Source organism: Lithobates pipiens, unplaced genomic scaffold (genome assembly GCF_037356315.1).
Source record: "Lithobates pipiens isolate NorthernLeopardFrog02 unplaced genomic scaffold, aLitPip1_a1.2 Scaffold_19, whole genome shotgun sequence".
NCBI lineage: Eukaryota > Metazoa > Chordata > Amphibia > Anura > Ranidae > Lithobates > Lithobates pipiens.
The window spans coordinates 1490793-1515895 of NW_027507764.1; the positions used below are offsets into that span (position 1 = coordinate 1490793).

Sequence of the window (25103 nt, forward strand, 5' to 3'; positions counted from 1 at the left end):
CGCTCCCACCATCCACCGATCACTCTACAGTGTTCAGCGTCCTGTACTCCTCTCCGCTCCCACCATCCACCTATCGCTCTACAGTATTCACCGTGCTGTACTCCTCTCCGCTCCCACCATCCACCGATCACTCTACAGTGTTCAGCGTCCTGTACTCCTCTCCGCTCCCACCATCCACCGATCACTCTACAGTGTTCACCGTCCCGTACTCCTCTCTGCTCCCACCATCCACCGATCACTCTACAGTGTTCACCGTCCTGTACTCCTCTCCGCTCCCACCATCCACCGATCGTTCTACAGTATTCACCGTCCTGTACTCCTCTCTGCTCCCACCATCCACCGATCGTTCTACAGTATTCACCGTCCTGTACTCCTCTCCGCTCCCACCATCCACCGATCACTCTACAGTGTTCACCGTCCCGTACTCCTCTCCGCTCCCACCATCCACCGATCACTCTACAGTGTTCACCGTCCTGTACTCCTCTCCGCTCCCACCATCCACCGATCGTTCTACAGTATTCACCGTCCTGTACTCCTCTCCGCTCCCACCATCCACCGATCACTCTACAGTGTTCACCGTCCCGTACTCCTCTCCACTCCCACCATCCACCTATCACTCTACAGTGTTCAGCGTCCTGTGCCTCCATCAAACGCTCGCCAAGTAGCCACGCCCCCGACATGTTTCGTCATAACAATGACTTATTCATGGGAGAAAAGGGTTTTGGAATTGGCTGCCCTTTTCCTTTTATAGAGAGCCACATTTGATTATTCGTGAGGACAGAGTGGTGTTACTCCCTCGTCCAGGCTTTTGGCCAGAAGTGGACTCTGGTTTTCACCTGAAGCAAGATTTTGTCCTGCCGTCGTTTTTTCCAAAACCATGCTCCAGGGAAGAAAAGTCACTGCATTGTCTACAGTGAAAAATCTATTTAATGACAACTACTCAGATTCGTAAGACTGATGTCTTATATATTCTGCCAGAGGGTCCTAAGAAAGGACAGGCGGCATTGAAATCCACTGTCACTAAGGGGATTCGGCACGTTATAATTCAAACTTCTGATTTAAGGGGTCAGATTCCCCTTTTTTCAAGTTAAGGGTCACTCTTCCAGGGCGGTTAGTGCCTCTTGGGCGGTGCGTCACCCGGCCTCCATGGCTCAGATCTGCAAGGCCACAACTTGGTCTTCAGTGCATACATTCAAAACATTTTATCGGGTGGATGTAAGGAGGAAGGAAGATATCGCCTTCGGGCGCAGTGTGCTGCAGGCAGCAGTATAGGTCCTCAAGGTCTGGGGGTGCCCTGCGGGTTGTGTCTCCCTCCCCCTCAAGTAGCATTGCTATGGGACGTCTCCATTAAGTAAATTACATAAGGCCCTGTGTCCTACGATGTACGATAAAGACAATAGGATTTTTATAACGTCTTACCTGTAAAATCCTTTTGTTGGAGTACATCAGGGGACACAGAGCTCCAGCCCTCCTTTTTTTTTTTTTATGGGGTTTAAGTATATTGCTTGGCTACAAAGACTGAGGTACTCCTGGAAGGAGGAGGGGTCATTTAGGGGTTATATAGGGGAGTCCACTTCCTGTGTTGGGTATACCGGTGTCCATCACCTGAAGGTGGTTATAACCCATTAAGTAAATACTTAAGGCTCTGTGTCCCCCGATGTACTCCAAGAAAAGGATTTTACAGGTAAGCTGTTATAAAAATCCTATTAATTTTTTTTTCTTCTCTTTCAGCTTCCAATGTCTTTATTTTGGGGTCTTTGCACCTGGAGAGAAGACTGGCATCTGTAAGTACACACAGGGGGGGGGGGCGTCCTATCCAATGGGGGGCAGATTGAAGGGCTCTCCACCCAGAACTGTGCTTGGTAGATGCCGGGGAGTGAGACCCCCTTCTGTGTCCGTCACAACCCCCCCAGGAGACAGAGAAATCTAATTCCATTCATGTATTATTATTATTATTATTATTATTATTATTATTATTATTTGAGTATTTATCTTCATTCACCGGACACTTTATTAGGCCCCCCCTTCCTAGTAGCGGGTTGGACCCCCTTTGGCCTTCATTCTTGGTGGTGTAGATACAACAAGGTGTTGGAAACGTTCCTCAGAGATTTTCCTCCATAGTGACATGATGACATCACACTCATCTCAACACCAATCTCCCGTTCCACCACATCCCAAAGGTGCTCTATTGGATGAGATGTGGTGAGTGTGGAGGACATTGGAGGACAGTGACCTCATTGTTGAGTGATACCCCATCCCCCACACCATTACACCCCCACCACCGGCCTGAACCGGTGATTTTTTTTTTTTGGGGGGGGGGGGGGGAGGCATTGTCATGGAAGTTGGTGAGCTAATATTTGGGGACCCTTTGGCAGTTGGTAGGCTGATATTTCAGAGGCTTGGATGATAGTTCTTGGCAGTCGATGAGCTGATGTTGGGGGGGGGTCCTGGCAGTTGGTGAGCTGATGTGGGGGGGTTGTCCTGGCACAGTTGGTGAGCTGATGTTGGGGGGGGGGTGTCCTGGCAGTTGGTGAGCTGATGTTGGGGGGGGGGTGCCTGGCAGTTGGTGAGCTGATGTTGGGGGGGGGGGTGTCCTGGCAGTTGGTGAGCTGATGTTGGGGGGGGGGGGTGTCCTGGCAGTTGGTGAGCTGATGTTGGGGGGGGGTGTCCTGGCAGTTGGTGAGCTGATGTTGGGGGGTTGTCCTGGCACAGTTGGTGAGCTGATGTTGGGGGGGGGGTGCCTGGCAGTTGGTGAGCTGATGTTGGGGGGGGGGGGTGTGTCCTGGCAGTTGGTGAGCTGATGTTGGGGGGGGGGTGTCCTGGCAGTTGGTGAGCTGATGTTGGGGGGGGGTGCCTGGCAGTTGGTGAGCTGATGTTGGGGGGGGGGGTGTCCTGGCAGTTGGTGAGCTGATGTTGGGGGGGGGGGGTGCCTGGCAGTTGGTGAGCTGATGTTGGGGGGGGGGGTGTCCTGGCAGTTGGTGAGCTGATGTGGGGGGGTTGTCCTGGCACAGTTGGTGAGCTGATGTTGGGGGGGGGGGTGCCTGGCAGTTGGTGAGCTGATATTGGGGGGGGGTTTCCTGGCAGTTGGGGGGGTTTCCTGGCAGTTGGTGAGCTGATGTGGGGGGGGGGGGTTCCTGGCAGTTGGTGAGCTGATGTTGGGGGGGGTGTCCTGGCAGTTGGTGAGCTGATGTTGGGGGGGGGGGTTCCTGGCAGTTGGTGAGCTGATGTTGGGGGGGGTGTCCTGGCAGTTGGGGGGGTTTCCTGGCAGTTGGTGAGCCGATGTTGGGGGGGGGGGGTCCTGGCAGTTGGTGAGCTGATGTTGGGGGGGTGTCCTGGCAGTTGGTGAGCTGATGTTGGGGGGGGGGGGTGTTCTGGCAGTTGGTGAGCTGATGTTGGGGGGGGGGGTGTCCTGGCAGTTGGTGAGCTGATGTTGGGGGGGGGGGTGTCCTGGCAGTTGGTGAGCTGATGTGGGGGGGGGTGTCCTGGCAGTTGGTGAGCTGATGTGGGGGGGGGGGTGTCCTGGCAGTTGGTGAGCTGATGTTGGGGGGGGGGTGTCCTGGCAGTTGGTGAGCTGATGTTGGGGGGGGGTGTCCTGGCAGTTGGTGAGCTGATGTTGGGGGGGGGGGGGGTGTCCTGGCAGTTGGTGAGCTGATGTTGGGGGGGGGGGGTGTCCTGGCAGTTGGTGAGCTGATGTGGGGGGGTGTCCTGGCAGTTGGTGAGCTGATGTGGGGGGGGGTGCCTGGCAGTTATTGAGCTGATGTCGGGGGGGGGGTGACAGTTGGTGAGCTGATGTTGGGGGGGGTGTCCTGGCAGTTGGTGAGCTGATGTTGGGGGGGGGGTGTCCTGGCAGTTGGTGAGCTGATGTTGGGGGGGGGGTGTCCTGGCAGTTGGTGAGCTGATGTTGGGGGGGGGGGTGTCCTGGCAGTTGGTGAGCTGATGTGGGGGGGTGTCCTGGCAGTTGGTGAGCTGATGTGGGGGGGTGCCTGGCAGTTGGTGAGCTGATGTCGGGGGGGGGGGGTGACAGTTGGTGAGCTGATGTTGGGGGGGGTGTCCTGGCAGTTGGTGAGCTGATGTTGGGTGGGGTGTCCTGGCAGTTGGTGAGCTGATGTTGGGTGGGGTGTCCTGGCAGTTGGTGAGCTGATGTTGGGGGGGGGGGTGTCCTGGCAGTTGGTGAGCTGATGTGGGGGGGTGTCCTGGCAGTTGGTGAGCTGATGTGGGGGGGTGCCTGGCAGTTGGTGAGCTGATGTCGGGGGGGGGGGGGTGACAGTTGGTGAGCTGATGTTGGGGGGGGTGTCCTGGCAGTTGGTGAGCTGATGTTGGGTGGGGTGTCCTGGCAGTTGGTGAGCTGATGTTGGGTGGGGTGTCCTGGCAGTTGGTGAGCTGATGTTGGGTGGGGTGTCCTGGCAGTTGGTGAGCTGATGTCGGGGGGGGGGGGGTGACAGTTGGTGAGCTGATGTTGGGGGGTGTCCTGACAGTTGGCGGGGTGTTTGGGTAAAGGGCAGTCAGTGAGTGTGAAGAGAGCCTATGTGGACCTGTCTTGTATTCTCTCTCAGGGTCGATTTTCGGAAGGATTGGGTCTCTTCCTCTACACCATCATCCTCACCAGTATCCTCTGTGTCCCGGTACTGGTTGTGTTCACCGTTCCCTCCATAACTCCAGGTAGATATTAATCCCTCTCCTGTCACTTGACCAGTTACAGACCCCCCCTCAACGTTTGATCTATTTGCAGTGGGTGCCATCTTGGCGTTGTCCGTCTACACTATTCTTCTCCTCAAGATGTATTCCTACAGAGATGTCAACCTCTGGAGCCGTGAGAGAAGGCTGGCACGGACCCGGGCATTGGGACGCTCTCAGTCTGGTGAGTGTCGGTGTCTGCAGTTCATGGATGTGGTGGGGGGAGTGTGGGTGTCTTGTGGATGTGGTGGGGGGAGTGTGGGCGTCTTGTGGATGTGGTGGGGGGAGTGTGGGCGTCTCGTGGATGTGGTGGGGGGAGTGTGGGCGTCTTGTGGATGTGGTGGGGGGAGTGTGGGCGTCTTGTGGATGTGGTGGGGGGAGTGTGGGCGTCTTGTGGGTGTGGTGGGGGGAGTGTGGGCGTCTCGTGGATGTGGTGGGGGGAGTGTGGGCGTCTCGTGGATGTGGTGGGGGGAGTGTGGGCGTCTCGTGGATGTGGTGGGGGGAGTGTGGGCGTCTCGTGGATGTGGTGGGGGGAGTGTGGGCGTCTTGTGGATGTGGTGGGGGGGAGTGTGGGCGTCTTGTGGATGTGGTGGGGGGGAGTGTGGGCGTCTCGTGGATGTGGTGGGGGGAGTGTGGGCGTCTCGTGGATGTGGTGGGGGGAGTGTGGGCGTCTTGTGGATGTGGTGGGGGGGAGTGTGGGCGTCTTGTGGATGTGGTGGGGGGGAGTGTGGGCGTCTTGTGGATGTGGTGGGGGGGAGTGTGGGCGTCTTGTGGATGTGGTGGGGGGAGTGTGGGCACCTTGTGGATGTGGTGGGGGGAGTGTGGGCGTCTTGTGGATGTGGTGGGGGGGAGTGTGGGCGTCTTGTGGATGTGGTGGGGGGGAGTGTGGGCGTCTTGTGGATGTGGTGGGGGGAGTGTGGGCGTCTTGTGGATGTGGTGGGGGGAGTGTGGGTGTCTTGTGGATGTGGTGGGGGGAGTGTGGGTGTCTTGTGGATGTGGTGGGGGGAGTGTGGGCGTCTTGTGGATGTGGTGGGGGGAGTGTGGGCGTCTTGTGGATGTGGTGGGGGGAGTGTGGGCGTCTTGTGGATGTGGTGGGGGGAGTGTGGGCGTCTTGTGGATGTGGTGGGGGGAGTGTGGGCGTCTTGTGGATGTGGTGGGGGGAGTGTGGGCGTCTTGTGGATGTGGTGGGGGGAGTGTGGGCGTCTTGTGGATGTGGTGGGGGGAGTGTGGGCGTCTTGTGGATGTGGTGGGGGGAGTGTGGGCGTCTCGTGGATGTGGTGGGGGCAGTGTGGGCGTCTCGTGGATGTGGTGGGGGGAGTGTGGGCGTCTTGTGGGTGTCAGGGCTGGACTCGGCCCTTCCTCCTTAATGCTGGCCAATCAGCTGTCAGCTAATTGCCAGCTCCTATCTCTCCACAGTGACTCGCCTGTTGATGATATCCTGCTCTTCAGTCCTGCCTACTTAAGTCCAGATGATCTCTGCCTTCGCCTTGGTCTAGAGACGCTCTCCTGTGTTCCTGCTAAAGACTTGCTTGGCTAACATTCCTTCTGGCTCCAGATCCTGCTTGCTGTTGTACTACACTCATCTCTGGCTCCCTGAAGTTTTAGCTTGTCTGACTATCCGTTCCGGTTCCTGAACTCTGGCTATGTTTTGACTACATTTACTCTTTTTACCTTATTATTATTATTATTATTATTATTATTATTAAACAAGTGTGATTTGATTGTACTTCTGTCTCGGTCTGTTTCATGGTTCCTGACAGTAGGCGAAGGCCATGAATTCAGAAGATACAGTCAGTCCATTTGTCGGTAATATTTTTTCCAGGTTGGATGAGCAAGATCACCGCATGGATCAGTTTGCCATGGTGTTACAAACGCTCCTGAGTCGCACGGCTCACCTGGAATCCCCCACAGTGGCTGCTCCGGTACAACCTGAGTCGCAGGCCATCCCTGCTGCTGCGCCAGTCTCTGTGCAGGCACCCGCCTCCAGTATTACCTCTATAAGAGGTATGTCTGGTTCTGCTCCGCTTCCCCAGAGATTTGGGGGCGATCCAGTTCAATGCAGAGGGTTTCTCAATCAGGTTGAGATTTACTTTGAGATGCTGCCCCAGGCGTTTCCCACGGACAGAAGCAAAGTAGGTTTGGTGATATCTTTGCTTTCTGAGAGAGCCTTGGCCTGGGCTAACCCTCTATGGGAGATGCAAAAACCTGTTGTCTTGAGTTACCCTCAGTTTGTGGCTTAATTTAAAAGGATATTTGATGTTCCGCACGCTCCGCTTCTGCTGCCAAGTGCCTCATGTCCATCAGACAGAGTACGAGAACTGTTGCCGACTACGTCATTGAATTCCGTACTCTGGCAGCAGAGGTTGCTTGGAACAATGAGGCCCTCGTGGCTGCTTTTTCTCATGGTCTCTTGGATTCCATCAAGGATGAGATAGCAGCCCGAGATATACCCACTGAGCTGGAGAGCTTGATCTCGTTTGCCATCCTCATTGACTCCAGACTCAGAGAAAGACTTTCTCTTAAGGAGCGCTTGCAGAAGCCTCCTGTACGTTTGCCTCCGAGCTTTGTAGTCCTACCCATGCCTCCCTCACCACCCATGCCTCCCATGCCTCCCTCACCTCCTATGCCTCCCTCACCTCCCATGCCTCCCCTCACCTCCCATGCCTCCCCTCACCTCCCATGCCTCCCCTCACCTCCCATGCCTCCCCTCACCTCCCATGCCTCCCTCACCTCCCTCACCTCCCATGCCTCCCTCACCTCCCATGCCTCCTGGTACCAAGTCGTTCAGTGAAGATGAACCCATGCACCTGGGCTTCACACGTCTCTCTGCGGATGAGAGAGCCTTTGGGAGGAGGGAGAGATTGTGCCTTTATTGTGGCCAGGCAGGTCACTTTTTGAAGTCTTGTCCTACCCGTCCAGGGAACGCCCGAACCTTGAGGTCCTGTCATGGACAGACCTTAGGTGGCGTTTTTTTTTTCATCCCCAGTTACCCAGAAGGATAAGCCCCTGGTTTTGGTCACCCTTTCTTGGGCTGAGTCGTCCATCGAGATACAGGCTCTAATCGACTCTGGGGCTGCAGGCCTGTTCATTGATGATGCATTTGTTTCGCAGCACTCGATTCCGCTGCAGCTGCGTGACACTCCACTTGCCATTGAGGCTCCTGACGGGAGACCTCTACAGCCTGCCCATGTGACTCATGAGACTGTTCCATTGTCCATGGCCGTAGGGGCTCTTCACCATGAGAGAATACAATTCCAAGTTATTTCCTCACCTATGTTTCCGCTGGTTATTGGTTATCATTGGTTATAGAGGCACAACCCCTCTTTTGATTGGCCCCATGCTGAGTTTCTCTCCTGGTATCCATCATGCAGTGAGACATGCTTCCAGAAGGCAGCCAAAGTCTGGTGCAGCTCTTCACTCTCCTTCCTGCAGGAGGAGTACCGCAAATTTAACGATGTCTTTGACAAAGGTCAAGTCGGTAGTTTGCCTCCACACCGGTCTTATGATTGCACAATTGACCTTCAACCTGGTGCCATACCTCCTTGCGGCCGGGTTTACCCTTGGTCAGCCTTGGAGGATAAGGCCATGGAGGAGTATGTTGCAGACGCACTTTCTCGAGGTTTCATCCACAAATCCTCGTCTCCTGCTGGTGCTGGTTTCTTCTTTGTGAAAAAAGAAGAGCGGTGAACAGAGACCTTGTATTGATTATAGGGGTCTCAATTGTTTCATGATTAATAATACCTACCCGATTCTATTGATTACAGAGTTATTTGACTGCCTGAAGGGAGCAACGGTTTTCACTAAGCTTGATTTTGAGAGGGGCATACAATCTCGGGAGAATTAAGGAGGGCGACGAGTAGGAAAACTGCATTTAATACCAGAACAGGCCATTATGCCTTTTGGCCTTTGTAACGCCCCGGCAGTTTTCCAGGGATTTATTAACAATGTCCTCTGAGATTTGTTGCAGTTATGTGTGGTGGTTTAGCTCAATGATATCCTCATTTTTTCCAAGTCCCTGGAGAGCCACCACACAGATGTCTGTCGTGTGCTTCAGAAACTAAGAGAGAACAATCTCTATTGTAAACTGGAGAAGTGCGAGTTCCATCGTGAACAGGTTACATTCCTAGGCTATGTCATTTCCACTGCTGGTTTTTCGATGGACCCAGAGAAACTTTTGCCAGTCCTACAGTGGCCCCGACCCGTGGGTTTACGTCCTCTGCAGTGTTTCCTGGGCTTTGCCAACTATTATCTGAAGTTTATTCATAAAAATGTATTCAAATTCTTGTCTCTGGTCAAGCTTCTGATATGACCAGAAAGGACGGTAACCCACAGAGTTGGTCTCCGGAGTCCATTAAGGCCTCTGAGACTCAAGGCTGCCTTTGTTTCTCCTCCTGTGTTGGCACATCCTGATCCTATGTTGCCTTTTATCCTAGAAGTTGATGCTTCTGAGACTGGAGTTGGCGCCCTTCTGTCTCAGCGTCCTAACTCTGAGAGCGCTATGCATCCGTGTGGCTACTTTTCCAAGAAATTGTCACCTTCTGAGTGGAATTATGAGATTGGTGACAGAGAGCTGTTGGCGATCATTTTAGCCCTGAAAGAATGGAGACATCTCCTTGAAGGTACCACTGTGCTGATTCTCATTCTTGCTGACCATAAGAATCTTACATTCTTGTCTGAGGCTAAGCGACTCTCTCCCAGAAGGGCGCGATGGGCTCTTTTCTTGTATAATTTCAATTACATTGTCTCATTCTTACCCGATACTAAGAATGTAAGGGCTGATGCCTTGTCACGACAATTTTCCTTCACTTCCAAGATGGAGTCGGTTCCGGTTCCTGTGATTCCTCCTGATCATATTCTGGCTACGGTTCACACCAGTCTCACTTCTTTGGGTGACAAAATTCTTGCTGCTCAGGTCCATGCTCCTCCTGATAAACCTTGTGACCGCTGCTTTGTCCCAGAGAGTCTCCGTACTGCAGTGCTCCAGACTTACCATTCTCCCAAGGCAGCTGGCCATCCTGGGAAGAATCAACTCATTTGGGCCATCTCCCAACAATTCTGGTGGCCTAGTCTACGTTCTGATGTTACTGCCTTCGTAGCTGCCTGTCCCGTGTGTGCTCAGAGTAAGACTCCACGACACCTTCCAGTGGGCCTCCTACAACCCATACCCAATGGAGAGAGGCCCTGGACTCACCTGTCTATGGATTTCATTGTGGAATTGCCCAACCGGTTCTCGAAAATGTCCCATTGTTTCCACTTAAGAAATTGCCCATTCTAAGGAACTGGCTACCATTTTTGCTTGGGAGTTCTTTCGCTTACATGGGATACCAAAGGTGATTGTCTCGGACAGGGGTAGTCAGTTGGTGTCTTGGTCCTGACGAGCCTTTTATGCACAGTTGGGAATTCAGCTTGCTTTCTCTGCGTATGACCCGCACTCTAATGGGACGGCAGAATGAGCCAATCTGTACTTGGAACAATTCCTACGTTTCTATATTTCTGGCCATCATAACTGGTCAGACCTCCTCTTACCGTGAGTTTCCTCAAATATTCCCTTGAATTCTGCTTCCCGACTGTCCCTGTTTTTTATGGCAAATTATGGTTTCCAACCTTCCATGTTGACTGACTCATTTTTGTTCCGCAGAGTATTCCTGCGTTAGAGGAGCATCTCCGTGGTCTTCGTTCCATTTGGGCACAAGGCCAGGAGGCTTTGAGACATGCTAATGATAGGTACAGACTCCATGCTGACCGCAGACGCCTGCCAGCACCTTCCTACCAGGTTGGGGACAGGGTCCGGCTGTCATCTCGCAATCTCTGACTTCATGTTCCCTCTCTGAAGTTCTCACCTCGGTTTATTAAGCATTTACGTATTCTTTGCAGGATTAACCCAGTGGTTTACGCATTAGACCTTCCTTCTAATATTCGTATTTCAAATGTATTCCATGTCTCCTTATTAAAACCTTTGGTCTGCAACTACTTTACCACTTCAGTGCCTCGTCCTCACCCTGTACAGGTTGAGATCCATGAGGAGTCTATGTACAGTCCATTGTTGACTCTCATAGGTTCTGTGGGCGCATACAGTACCTGGTGCATTGGAAGAGGTACGGTCCGGGGGAACACTCTTGGGTCTCTTCCTCTGACGTACATGCCACTGTCCTCCGTGATTTCCATAGATGTTTTCCCCTCAAGCCTGGGGGTCCATCGAGGGAGAAGGGTCATTGAGGAGGGAGTAATCTCAGGGTTGGGCTCAGCCCTTTCTTCTCAAAGCTGGTCGCTCAGCTGTCAGCTACTTGCTAGCTCCTATCTCTCCACAGTGACTCACCTGTTGATAATATCCTGCTCTTCAGTCCTGCCTACTTAAGCCGTCCAGTCCAGATGATCTCTGCCTTTGCCTTGGTCACATCTCGAGTCGCTCGCCTTCGTTCCTGTTAAAGACTTGCTTGGCTGACATCCCTTCTGGCTCCAGATCCTGCTTGCTGTCCTACTACACTCATCTCTGGCTTCCTGACATTTTGGCTTGTCTGACTATCTGTTCTGGTTCCTGAGATCTGGCTATGTCTTGACTACATTTACTCTGTTTACCCTTTTTTATTATTATTAAACAAGTGTGATTTAATTGTACTTTTGTCTCAGTCTGATTCATGGTTTCTGACTGTGGGGGAGTGTGGGCGTCCCATGGATGTGGTGGGGGAGTGTGGGCGTCCCATGGATGTGGTGGGGGAGTGTGGGCGTCCCATGGATGTGGTGGGGGAGTGTGGGCGCCCCATGGATGTGGTGGGGGAGTGTGGGCACCCCATGGATGTGGTGGGGGAGTGTGGGCACCCCATGGATGTTGGGGGGGGGGGGAGTGTGGGCACCCCATGGATGTGGTGGGGGAGTGTTGGTGTCTCATGTTATAGTCTCTTTATTCCAATGCTTCCATCATGTTTCAGCTCCACTAATGAAAAAAGCCAATGGTGATGCGGGGCAGAAGGAGGTGTCGTACCCCAGCAATCTGACACACAGAGGTAAGTAGTACAGGTATGTGTGTTTGTGGTGTCACGTGATTGGACTCTTCATCCGCCTCTTTCTGCCCCTCAGATATCTATTATTTTGTCTTGGCCCCAACTCTCTGCTACGAACTCAACTTCCCCCGATCTCCGAGGATTCGTAAGAGGTTCCTTCTCCGGAGGCTTATGGAGATGGTAAGAAACATGTGATGCCTAATTCTATAGGCGGATAGGTCTGTACAGTGCCACTGCCCTTCCTAAGCACTCCCCCTCTCCCGTACACCCCAACTGTTCCCCTCATTTTACACCACCACCACCCTTCCGCTCTATTGTGCACTGCCACTGTCCTTCCCCGATTGTACGCCACCACCGCCCTTCCTCTCTAATGTGCACTTCCACTGTCCCCCCCCCCAATTGTACACCTCTACTGCCCCCCCCCCCCTATTGTACACCTCCTGCCTGTCTCTCTCTCTTCTGATTGTACACTTCCTGAATCCAGACATTGTAATGAACTTTCCTCTCCAGCCCCCTCCTCCTTCATTATCTCACTCTTCCTCCCCCTCAGCACACACAACCGATCTCTCGTGATCAGCGAAGTCTCTGATGGTCCTTTTTTTTCTCTTTTATTTAGTTGTTCTTCATGCAACTCCTGGTTGGCCTAATCCAGCAGGTGAGATGTGTAAATGGGAGGCGTCACCTTCATAGGCTCCTCGGGGGAGGAGCTGCTCTGATAGCTTGGAGGTTTAGATTCAGTGTTGAAGGAGACATTTAGAGTCCTGCAGCCGAAGATGACAGAGGAATGTGGAGATGTTGGCATAGATGTAGAAAAGATGAAAAGAAATGATGTCTCGTCACTGTGAGGGAATCGTGGGAAAATGTCTATCTGCAGTTCCTCCTCTTTGTAAACAGCCCCCACTGACCACTATGAAGGTTGGATCGTGCCATTAATCTTCTTGCCCTTCAGATAGGGAGGGTTGTTTAACAGGGTGATGGCTTCTTGTCTTGGATACCAAGATCATTTCTGTCTTTGTTTTTCAGTGGATGGTCCCAACAATCCAGAACTCCATGAAGCCGTTCCGGGTGAGTAGTTGTAAATAAGGGGCTCAGTGTGTTCATGTGCCCAATATCCCTAAAAAGATTGTTCTACAGAGGTAAATTCTGACCTCAACCAATATTTATCAATCTTTCTTGGGGGGGCGGGCAGATTGAGTAGTAGTTGGTCTCATGATCATGGTAGATCTAGTAGTAGTTGGTCTCATGGTATATCTAGTAGTAGTTGGTCTCATGGTAGCTCTAGTAGTTTTTGGTCTCGTGGTCATGGTAGATCTAGTAGTAGTTGTAGTTGTGGGTCTCATGGTAAATCTAGTAGTAGTTGGTGTCATGGTCTTGGTAGCTCCAGTAGTTGGTCTCATGGTCATGGTAGATCTAGTAGTAGTTGGTTTCATGGTCATTGTAGATCTAGTAGTTGGTCTCATGGTCATTGTAGATCTAGTAGTTGGTGTCATGGTCTTGGTAGATCTAGTAGTAGTTGGTTACATTCATCCGGACTTGTTCTGTGGGCCCAGAATACTCTGGCCCTAATTTTTATGATGTAGGAACTTGGTGTACAATAGGACCAGCAAACAGGGGTCTAAGTCATTTTATTTCGACAAGAGGAACCATGGTTTAGCTATGAGATCTTCAGGAGGACGACCTCCACACTTTGACAAGAACCTGTTTAGCAGCAGTGAACAGAAATGTTAAGAGGCCAAGTTGTGGGTTTCAGGTTTTATTGGGGTGCCTGTACCCAGAAGTGTCAAGACCATTTGTTATCTGTTGGTCCGATAATTTTATTGGCTTTCCGCCAAATGTGAACCTGAGCTGGAGGCTCCTGGTCTCTTTTCTCCATCATTTCTGTGCTCAGTTTTGATCTCTTCCTCTGGCAGGATATGGATTACTCGCGGATGGTTGAGCGTCTCCTGAAGTTGGCGGTAAGCCATAGTTCTCTTCACAGCATGTAACCGGTGGTGCTTCCTTCTAGTCCTGAGTTCATTCTTCTCCTGGTTTCTTTTTAGGTCCCCAATCACCTGATCTGGCTCATCTTCTTCTACTGGTTCTTCCACTCTTCCATGAACTTTGTGGCGGAGTTGATGCGTTTTGGAGACCGGGAATTCTACAGGGATTGGTGGTGAGTTGGGGAGTGAGGTTCAGCTGATTCGCTTACTTATTGGCCATGACATTGTTTGGTAAGTTCACCTCCATTCTATGTGTCTTTCTCCTTCCCAGGAACTCCGAGACGGTGACCTACTTCTGGCAAAACTGGAACATCCCAGTACACAAATGGTGCAGCAGGTAAGAGGGATCTCTGGGGGATTAGTGAAGGAGATGGGATGGGTGGAGGAAAAGGGACAGGCGGGTGAAGGAGAAAGGTGGATAATGGAGAGGTATGGGAGAAGAACGGACGAAGGAGAGGGACAAGTGGATGTGAAGTTATGGGTGAAGGAGTAGGATGGGTGAAGGAGAGTTACAAGTGAATGCGAAGGGGCAGTGAAGGAGGAGGGAGGAGAATGACAGGACAAGTGAATGAAGGAGAACGGATGGGTGAAAGAGGGATACAAGTGAAGGAGGATGGGATGGGTCAATGAGAGGTACAAGTGAATGCAAAGGGGCGGTGAAGGTAAGGTACGGGTGAAGGAGAAGGCAGGTAAGGGGCAGGGGCAGGGAATGGGTAAAATAGATGGGTACATGAAGGACTAGGGACAGGTGAAGGGGGCGGATGAAGAATAAGGGTGAGTAAAGAGGGGGGGATTTCAGCTGCCTCTTAGCTGTTGAACACTCGCTCATTGGGTTGTGTGGAGATGGAGGTGGTGCAGCTGGGATTATTGTGAAAGATATGGGAATATAAAGCAGGCTGTTGAGGGCGGGGGTGGTGATAACTGAACCGGGAGTCACTGGAACAATGACTGTTTTTGTGTCTCAGGCATTTCTACAAGCCAATGATGAGGCGCGGGGTCTCCAAGTGGGCCGCTCAGACTGCTGTCTTCTTCGGCTCTGCTTTCTTCCATGAGGTGAGTCTGAGAAGTACTGACCTATATCAGGAGTTGTGGCCCCTCCCAGGAAAGGAGTAGGATTGTGGGGGATGTTCCGGCTGTACATCGGACAGGTTTGTGGAATTCAGTGGACTTTCAACCACGGTCATTTCCATTGGTGGATGTGGGGAGGAAATCATTTTAAACCATTCCATCCAAAATTGAATTTTTCAAACATTTCCAACCCAATTTTTATCATTTACGAAAAGGAACCCAAGAAATATCTGTGGTTGACCATATTAGTTTGTGGCCAATATGATTGTGTGTGCTGCTGCCAGCAGTTAAATATTGGAGGTGGGATATGGGGCTCTAAAGAAAGGAATATGACAATCTGTATCCTAAAGTGGACCTTTCAGCCATTTTAAATACTTGAAGCTAAAAGCCCTCACTTCTAGAAGGCACCATAAGATGTCTGTAACCTCCTAACATGTAAGGTCTCTGCTCAAGCTCCGGGAAGCCCATCCGGTGCTTCCTGCGATGGGTACTGGCTGGGCAGGAGTCCGTCTAACTTCTCACATACTGTGGATATGCATAGAGAAAGTTCACCACACACCTAGCAAAGCTATTAGTAAACAGGTGAAAGTAACCTCAGCCAGCTTCATCTAAAGCCACGCTTCAACGCGTTTCACCCCCATGATTGAGCTCCATGGGCGGGGTGAAATGCGTTGGCTGCTTGCCGTTTGATGAAGCTGGCTAAGTCTGCATTCACCGGTTTACTAATGGCTTTGCTGGGTGTGCAGTGACATATCTCTATGCATATCTACAATAAAATGTCTGCTGTTACCTGTATTAGGCAGCAAAACCTCCTTCTGTGCACCTCCTGATTTGTTTGTTTGCTGCTAGGAACTTGCCTTCTGGGCTAAACCTGGCCAACCCACATGCCCCCGGAGAGTACACTTAGTGACCACAGAATAGGGAGCACAGAGGTGGGTGAGCACAATGTTCAGGGGCGTGAAGCCTAGTAACAGTGAAATTAAACAAAAAAAAATCTTTCAGAAATCCTAATTTCTCAGTTTTCATTGAACATTGTTGACGCAGTGGCAGAAAAACTTTCCAAAAATGTGGCATTGGCACAGTGGCCATGTTTAGTAATGTCCGGGGCCCTTGTTGTAAATGTGAAAGGAGATGATAAGGGTGACATCACTGTGTCTTCTCTCTGCAGTATCTGGTCAGCGTTCCTCTGAAGATGTTTCGGCTCTGGGCCTTCATGGGGATGATGTCACAGGTATGTATGATTCTTATTGGTGGGTTTTTCTCCTCCTCAGGGGTTGTGATTTCACAGGTTTGTATAATTCTTTTTCAGGCAGATTGTGATGTCACAGATTTGTATAGTTGTTGGTGGGTTTTCTTCCTCCTCGGAGGTTGTGATTTTACAGTTTGAATACTTATTTGTGTGGTTTGTTTTGATTGGTCCTTTTTGGTGGGTTCTGATATCAGAGGTTTGTATTGATGTTTGTTTGGTTCTTATCGGTAGGTTTTCTCTTCCTCGGGGGTTGTGATGCTAAAGTTTAGATGATTCTTATTTGGGAGGTTTGTGTAGATGGGTTTTTTCCTCCTTGGGGGTTGTGATGTGCCAAGTTTTGTATTCTTGTTGGGGTTTTTTTCCTCCTCGGGGGTTGTGATGTGCCAAGTTTTGTATTCTTGTTGGGGTTTTTTTCCTCCTCGGGGGTTGTGATGTGCCAAGTTTTGTATTCTTGTTGGGTTTTTTCCTCCTTGGGGGTTGTGATGTGCCAAGTTTTGTATTCTTGTTGGGGTTTTTTTCCTCCTCGGGGGTTGTGATGTGCCAAGTTTTGTATTCTTGTTGGGTTTTCTCCTCGGGGGTTGTGATGTGCCAAGTTTTGTATTCTTGTTGGGGTTTTTTTCCTCCTCGGGGGTTGTGATGTGCCAAGTTTTGTATTCTTGTTGGGTTTTTTCCTCCTTGGGGGTTGTGATGTGCCAAGTTTTGTATTCTTGTTGGGGTTTTTTTCCTCCTCGGGGGTTGTGATGTGCCAAGTTTTGTATTCTTGTTGGGTTTTCTCCTCGGGGGTTGTGATGTGCCAAGTTTTGTATTCTTGTTGGGTTTTTTCCTCCTTGGGGGTTGTGATGTGCCAAGTTTTGTATTCTTGTTGGGGTTTTTTTCCTCCTCGGGGGGGGTTGTGGTGTGCCAAGTTTTGTATTCTTGTTGGGTTTTCTCCTCGGGGGTTGTGATGTGCCAAGTTTTGTATTCTTGTTGGGTTTTCTCCTCGGGGGTTGTGATGTGCCAAGTTTTGTATTCTTGTTGGGTTTTCTCCTCGGGGGTTGTGATGTGCCAAGTTTTGTATTCTTGTTGGGTTTTCTCCTCGGGGGTTGTGATGTGCCAAGTTTTGTATTCTTGTTGGGTTTTCTCCTCGGGGGTGTGCTTCACAGGTTTGTATGATTCTTACCGATGGGTTTTCTACGCCTCTGGGGTTGTGATGTTACAGTTTGGATGGTTCTTGTGTGGTTTGTATTGGTGGGTTTCCTCTACCCTTAGGGGTTGTGATGTCACAAGTTTGTATAATTCTTTTGTTGGATTTTTCTCTTCCCCAAAGATTGTGATGTCACAGAATTGTATATTTATTTTTGTTGGGTATTTCTATGCCTCTGGGGTTATGATGTTGCAGTTTGGATGGTTCTTATTTGTGGGTTTTCTCCTCCTTGGGGGTTGTGATATTGGAGGATTGTATGATTCTGATTGATGGGTTGTTTCTCCTCATGAGGGGTTGTTATATCACATGTTTATATGATTCTTATTGGTAGTTTTTGTTTTCTCCTCCTAAGAGCCGGTTCACACAGGGGCAACAAACGTGACTTCCAGCGTGACTTTGGGAGACAACTTGGACACGACTTGAGTATGAATTACAGCGCGACTTGGGGCAACTTACAGCGCGACTTGAAGTTGCCTCCAGGACAGGGGACTTTGCCAGTGGCCAATCACATAATAATCAGCTCTGTGGGGGGGGGGGGGGGGAGGGGTTTGCCTATAAAACGATTTTTACTTCCCGGAAAGTTGCTTGTTAAGACCGGGGAATCGACTTGGAGGCGTCTTCCATTGAAATCAATGGGTACCAGTTGGATTGAAGTCGTACAGGAATCTTTTCTGAAGTCGGAGTGACTTCAGTGGTGTGCATGAAGGCGGCTCCATTCACTTCCATTGATTTTCTCAACCATGCCACTTGAAGTCGGATCCCAGGTGGCCCCTGTGTGAACCGGCTCTCAGTGGTTATGATGAAGTTTGTAGTATTTTTATTGGTGAGTTTTCACCTCAGGGTTTTGTGTTTGGTTCTTATTGGTGGGTTTTTGTTTTCCTCAGGTGTTGTGATGTCCCAAGTTTGTTGTATTTTAATTGATGAGTTTTCTCCTTGGCTGTTGTGCTTCATGGGCTTCCATGATTCTTATTGGTAGGTTTTCTCCTCAGGGACCGTGATGCTCCAGGTTTGTATAATTTGTGTTGGGTTTTCACTTCTTCAGAGGTTGTGTTGTCACGTGTCTGTATGCTTATTGGTGGGTTTTCTCCTCCTCAGGGGTTGTGATGTCACAGGTTTGAATGCGTTTTTTTATTTGATTTTTCTCCTCCGCAAAGACTGTGATGTCACAGATTTCATAGCTTTTATTGGTGGGTTTTCTCCTCCTGGGTTTGTGATGTCCCAAGTTTGTAGTATTCTTGTCGAGTTTTCGCCTGGTGGGTTGTGCTTCACATGTTTATATGATTCTTTTTTTAGTTTTTTTTTTTTTCTGTTTTGTTTTTCTCTCCTCCTCAGGGGTTATGATGTTAGTCTGGATCAGGAATGTGCAATTAGCGGACCTCCAGCTGTTGCAAAACTACAAGTCCCATCAGGCCTCGGCCTCTGGGTGTCATGCTTGTGGCTGTCAGTCTTGCTATGCCTCATGGGACTTGTAGTTCTGCAACAGCTGGAGGTTCCGCTAATTGCATATCCCTGATCTAGATGGTTCTCATTTCAGAGGTTTGTAGAGATGGATTTTGTCTTCCTTGGGGGTTGTGATGTCCCCAGTTTGTAGTATTCTTATTGGTGTCTTCTCCTCAGGGGTTGTTTTTTTTTTTTTTAATTGGTTTGTATGATTCTTATTGGTGGGTTTTCTCCTTCTCAGGGGTTGTGTCACAGGATTGTATGATTCTTTTTCTTTTTGGATTGTTCTCTTCAACGATTGTGATGTCACATATTTGTAGTTATTATTGGTAGGTTTTCTCCTCCCTCAGCAGTTGTGATGTCACAGGTTTGTATGATTCTTATTGGGGTTTTCGCCTCTTCTTCAGGGGTTGTGATGTCACATGTCTGTTGGATTATTATTGGTGGGTTTTCTCCTTCTCGGGGATTGCGTTGTCAAAGGAATGTACAATTCTTATTTGTGTAATTATTTTATATATTTTTTTTTGCTTCCTGCAGATTCCTCTGGCCTGGTTTGTGGGACGATTTCTCCGAGGGAATTATGGGAATGCGGCCGTATGGATCTCCCTGATTATTGGGCAGCCGATCGCAATTCTCATGTATGTACATGATTACTACGTCCTGAACCATGAGAAGGGTCCGTGATTCCATTACTGCCCCCCTGCAGATATGTTCTCATTTTTAACCTTGGTGGAGGAGCAAATCTCTGAGCCACGTGCCTTTCCCGAAGCCTCGAATTCCCAACCAATCAAGTCGTACTTCTGATTACCAGCACTATGGTGGGAATGTTATGAAGGATAGACACTTGTATGAACTCCACTCTGGTCTCTACAACCAGGAGGACACCATCTGTCCAGACTTGCTCTGCGGCAGCCTGAAATCAAGGCCTAACCTGTACTTTTCCAGATCCATCTCCTGCTTGATGCTCCGCTCCTCCAACACTAGATCTAATTCTGTCGAGATGTGCCTTCCGTCCAAGACTTGGCCCCACCTCCGTCCAGGAGCCAGTTGGTTCCCCAGAGACTTCCTACATCCGTCCAAGTTTCAGTCTACTCCTCCTTTAGGCTGAGAGATCATCATTTAAAGACCTTGGGGCTTCCATAACGAAATATTCATCGGAGGGCCCGCCAACTTCTGCACTCTCTGCTTTTTTTTTTTTTTTAAAGATTTTCTGCTTGTTTAATTTCACCAAAGATGTCAATCACCTATTAAATCTGAATCTGTCCGCTCTGTTCACACCGGGCCTCCCACACTCCATCACCAGCCTCGTTCGGTCCGACCTTTTTATCTGATCAACACTTGACGGGTCTCGCACGCGGTGCTGCCCACAATGCAATAATTCTTTGCCCTGTAGTGCTGCCGGTGATTTTTAAACCTGTGTGAGCGTTTGTCTTGTTTCGTGTGTGTGGAGCCGCGTCTGATTTGTCGGCTCCAGGTTGGTACGCATTTTTGGAAAATAATGATTAAAGTTGTTTTTTTGTTTTGAACGTCTGGTGTGTACGAGTTCCTGTATGAAGAAGGCGAGCTCCTGCTAAAGGTTCCGCCTAGAGCGGTGCTCGCACCCTCCATGCGTTGTCTCCTCAGCGATTGTGTTATAACGGGACGTTGGAGGACACCAACCTTCATTTATGGGTGTTAGGGCCTTGCCAGTTCTGTACAAAAAAAAATCCACCAGAAACATTGGAGATTTACTAAAATACGAGAGTGCAAAATCTGCATAGTAACCAATCGGCTTCCAGGTTTTATAGTCAAAGCTTTATTGAACAAACTGAAGTCAGAAGCCGATTTGGCTGAACCAGATTTCGCACTCTCCGGGTTTGTAAATCTCCCCCTTAGTGTGGAGTAGATGCAGCATTTACTATGGCAGAAACTAGAGTGCAGATCACCAGCTGCCAGTTGGTGGAGACGGTAAATGTTCCTGCCGGTCAGTCATTAAACTTTCTATAATCTGTTTATGAAATTGGAGGTTATTCTGAGCTGCGGCACCGCTGCCAATTTACCTATCTGAATATTTAGCATAAGAATCGCTGTCACCTATCACATGGCACCAGAATAAATCCTTACCTATGTGCACCAAAACACCCGCCCCAGATATGACTTACCACTGAACGCCTCAAGTAGTTTGTGTCTCTGCCCCTCCCACAAGGGGCAGATTTTCCCTGCAGTAGTTTGTGTCTCTGCCCCTCCCACAAGGGGCAGATTTTCCATGCAGTAGTTTGTGTCTCTGCCCCTCCCACTACAAGACCTCCCTCTGACACAGAGCTTACACATGGCCTCACTCTCACAGCAACATGGGGAGGTAATGCAACCAAGGTGTGTGTGTGTGTGTGTTAGGGGGGGATTACGACTCTTCTTGTTGCCCTGAACAGTCCTCACCCCTCTGGGTAATACTGGAGAACACTTCCCACCAGCCACACACACACACCAAGGGAAGGGGGATGCCTACCACATAGCAAGCCAGGAGCTGGATCTTAACTCTTATCAGGACCGGAGTCCAGCAGGATATATTCTACACATTCCATATCCCGGGACTAGCGCCCCCATATGGTGGGAGGGACTGGTTTAATGTTGCAGAATATGGACCCCCTGGTGAGTGCGCAATGAGAAGGATGTTGGCTCCTCCTTTAGGAAGTGATAGCTCAGGAGAAACATTCTGTAGGAGTCAGATCCTCGGTGTGGTCAGCCAAAGCTTCAGCATGACAGCCAGGGAACCGGCGTTCTCAGGAGAAGAGACCACCAATGGCGGCCTCTCCTCCCTGGACTGAGTCCCTTTACACCTGGAAATACATCAGCCATCATTGGAGGTCCTCCGAGGCCACACAGACCTCCGCCCATCATACACATCCAATCAGTGCAGAGACAGAAAAACAGACACACACAGAGGCAAGAGAATATTTATTGTAAAAACAAAGAGAACCTGTCATAACATAACTTAACATAACATAACTTAACATAACTTAACAAAACTTAACAAAACTTAACATAACAGTAGCTGCAGAGAAGTAACTTCAGCATATAAAACTATCCCAAGAAGAGAGGCTGCCCGGGCGATCATTGCTGGAAAACACACAACACATGTTGTCAGAGAGCGAGACGGGACACAGGTTGTCAGAAACGGGGGGAGGGGGGGGAGAGAGAGAGATGGGACAGAAGGTTGTCAGGGAGCAATCCTGCAGATGAATGAGACAGAAGCATAGGGAGATGGGTAATGAATACAGGAAGTGGTGGGTTCTGGGGACACAGAGGGAATAAGTAACAATGCAGGAAGTGGGGGACAGAGGGAATGATGGGTAACAATACAGGAAGTGGGGGGGGGACACAGAGGGAATGATGGGTAGTAACACAGGAAGTGGGGGGAGGGGGGACACAGGGAAAGGTCAGGACACTCACCTCGTTCTTGGTCTGTACCGGGAGGCAAAGTTTGAACTCTGCTGGGAGCTCGTCATCGGAATACAGGCGATCGGCGAAGTAGACTCTTCTAATCCGGCAATTGGCATGTATCTGAGGAGGGAAACATTTGATCCTTTAAATCCTTTTCCTTGAGGGACACAAATGTAATGACTGGGGTTATACTGCGGTCTATGGGAAGATTGACCATCGGGCATCATGTACAGCAGGGATGTGCAATTAGCGGACCTCCAGCTGTTGCAGAACTACAAGTCCCATGAGGCATAGCAAGACTGAGAGGCAGAGGCATGATGGGACTTGTAGTTTTGCAACAGCTGGAGGTCCGCTAGATGCAGACCCCTGATGTACAGGCTTCTCCTTCTCATACATTGAGGGACACAGGAATCCAGATACTGTTGGGAAGTCAAGAAACAGTCCAACTGAGGGGCAGACAACAGGCAACAACCGCTATCAGACCGAAGAGACAGAGCCGGGGATTATCTGCAGCCCAACAACCACCTTACACCAGAATCAGACACCTACCTGAGGATCAATCTGATGCTGAAGACAAAGATAGAAAGAGTCATCCCCACCTTGGGGCTCCATGTAGAAGGGAAGCACCAAATCCTGGACCAAGCGTCAAGCTAACCAGAACCCACCAGAACCAGATGGAACAACCAATCACAGGTAGGGAAGAAAAGGCTCACAACCTGATGAGAACAATGAGTGGGGTCATGGCCTGTGAGGTAACAGGTCCCGAGAAGGAACCGCAGGAAAAACAGGTCCTGACTAGTAGGAACCGGCAGTCTAAGTAGGAAGGGGACTCCTGGGATCGAGAGACAAGATCTGTGTGTCTATAGAGCTTGTCTGGCCAGACAACTGACCACACTAAGCGAGACTTACCAAGGAAAGTCCCAGCTACAACGCAACAGTCTACAAGTATTGTGAAGGGACAGCAGAGAAGTTAGGGTTCAATACCACAAAGTCCTCGAGACTGAAGGGGTAGGAGGCAGGGAAGCACTGCTGGGGGGCATGGGAGCACCACCACACGGCTGAACAGGAGATGGACGTTAGACCCCTAACCCCAGAACGAGGAGATGGGAACAACCAGAAGGAGCTGAGGATGCAGCCTATACATCGGGGGTGCCCAACCTTCTGAGGAGAGAGGGCCACTTTATCAACTTGGTAACCGGTCGTGGGCCACAACGAGCGTAAAGTGGGGAATGGCAGGTCTCTGCATACGTAGAGCAGACACGGATGCAACCCGCTCTACCCCAAGGGCCCTCCGATCCCCCCAGACAGAAGGGGACAGATTGCCTTCTATTTTATTTTTTTTTTAAAGGAGATCTGGTTTGGGCAGCACAGTGGTATAGTGGTTAGCACTCTCACCCAGCAGTAAGAAGGCTCGCTGGTTCAAATCCCGACCACAACACTACCTGCCTGGAGTTTGCATGTTCTCCCTGTGCCTGTGTGGGTTTCCTCCAAGTACTCCGGTTTCCTCTCACACTCCAAAGACATGCAGGTAGGTTAATTGGCTTCCGTCCAAAATTGTCCCTAGTATATCACTGGGAGCCTTGGATTGTGGCTCCTTGAGGGTAGGGAGCAATGTGAGTGTGCAATGTACAGCGATAGGGACAATTGTAGACACTCAGGATGAACAGGATGGACTGGTGTCTTTATTCAACCTTACTATGTAACTATGGTTGCAGATAGGCGGGTGTAGCAGACAACTCCGTTTACATCTGCCGCTCTATAGAGGTGAATGGAGAGTCCGTCTGAGTCCACCTGAAAAAACAGACAGGCAGGCGGACCGATCGTGTGAAAGGGGTCTGAGGCTGCTTCACACTGATGCACAGCGGTTTACCTGACCTCAATCTTCACTTCTTCCTCAGGATTCCTGGTACTGCTGGTGGGTACTGGTACTGATGGCTGGTAAGGATGGTGGGTACTGGTACTGATGGCTGGTAAGGATGGTGGGTACTGGTACTGATGGCTGGTAAGGATGATGGGTACTGGTACTGATGGCTGGTAAGGATGGTGGGTACTGGTACTGATGGCTGGTAAGGATGGTGGGTACTGGTACTGATGGCTGGTAAGGATGGTGGGTACTGGTACTGATGGCTGGTAAGGATGGTGGGTACTGGTACTGATGGCTGGTAAGGATGGTGGGTACTGATGGCTGGTAAGGATGATGGGTACTGGTACTGATGGCTGGTAAGGATGGTGGGTACTGGTACTGATGGCTGGTAAGGATGGTGGGTACTGGTACTGATGGCTGGTAAGGATGGTGGGTACTGGTACTGATGGCTGGTAAGGATGGTGGGTACTGATGGCTGGCAAGGATGGTGGGTACTGGTACTGATGGCTGGCAAGGATGGTGGGTACTGGTACTGATGGCTGGTAAGGATGGTGGGTACTGGTACTGCTGGCTGGTAAGGATGGTGGGTACTGGTAAGGGTGGTGGGTACTGGTACTGCTGGCTGGTAAGGATGGTGGGTACTGGTACTTCTGGCTGGTACTGACACTGGTGGTTGCGGTCCCAGATTGCGGGTTGCTTTGTCCCGACCCGCCATCCCCGAGCATAATTGTGACAGAAGCATGCAGCTAGAGTAGAGAGCAGAGCCTCAGGAGAAGTACTGTTGGTATCACTCCGCCTGTGAAGGAGGCGGCACTATACAGCAAGCATCGGCTCTGCTTCCTCTAGCGGCCGCTCTGTTCTTTGCACTAATGCTTGGAGATGGCGGGTCGGGAACCCGCGATCTGGGCATGCTGACCCACCATCTTACAGCAAGACATGGCGGAGCAGCGGTTGGGCACCCCTGCTATACATCCTCATCGATACACAAGAGGCGCCTATGACGGAAACTGTAGCACAAACCTTCCTATCCCTGACCTCAAGCCATCGGTCTACAAACGTTCCCGATCACTCAAGATCCAGTGAAGCTTCAGCACCCATTGGGCACAGAACAGAAATGTTACATTCATCTGAAGGAAAAACAAGGCAAAGCACCCCCAGGGGACTGCAAATCAGCCCAGGAAAGAGAACCCCATCTCCTGGAGGACAGGTCCCCCAAAGTCCTTGAGGC

At 50.4% G+C, this 25103-nt stretch overlaps 2 protein-coding genes across 4 annotated transcripts in view; one reads left to right on the top strand and one right to left on the bottom strand.

Moving 5' to 3' along the window:
* DGAT1 (diacylglycerol O-acyltransferase 1) overlaps positions 1–20117 on the top strand; it is a gene marked incomplete at its 5' end in the record, with an annotated part of 40026 nt that extends 19909 nt beyond the window's left edge. The window contains 13 exon segments of the mRNA XM_077490474.1: positions 1732–1784; positions 4554–4659; positions 4730–4858; positions 11601–11675; positions 11749–11852; positions 12289–12327; positions 12696–12737; positions 13583–13627; positions 13712–13824; positions 13923–13988; positions 14617–14704; positions 15888–15950; positions 19129–20117. Coding sequence (XP_077346600.1) covers positions 1732–1784; positions 4554–4659; positions 4730–4858; positions 11601–11675; positions 11749–11852; positions 12289–12327; positions 12696–12737; positions 13583–13627; positions 13712–13824; positions 13923–13988; positions 14617–14704; positions 15888–15950; positions 19129–19275 — 1070 coding nt within the window.
* A 1391-nt stretch (positions 20118–21508) lies between these two features.
* The window catches only part of LOC143995763 (cilia- and flagella-associated protein 20-like), a 32158-nt gene continuing 28563 nt past the window's right edge, over positions 21509–25103 (bottom strand). For all 3 annotated transcript variants that reach the window (XM_077490478.1, XM_077490479.1, XM_077490477.1), the window contains 2 exons: positions 22021–22131; positions 21509–21687 (listed from right to left, as the gene is read on the bottom strand). In XM_077490478.1, the coding sequence (XP_077346604.1) occupies positions 21682–21687; positions 22021–22131 (117 nt within the window). In that variant the 3' untranslated portion in view covers positions 21509–21681. The remainder of the gene's footprint in view (positions 21688–22020; positions 22132–25103) is intronic.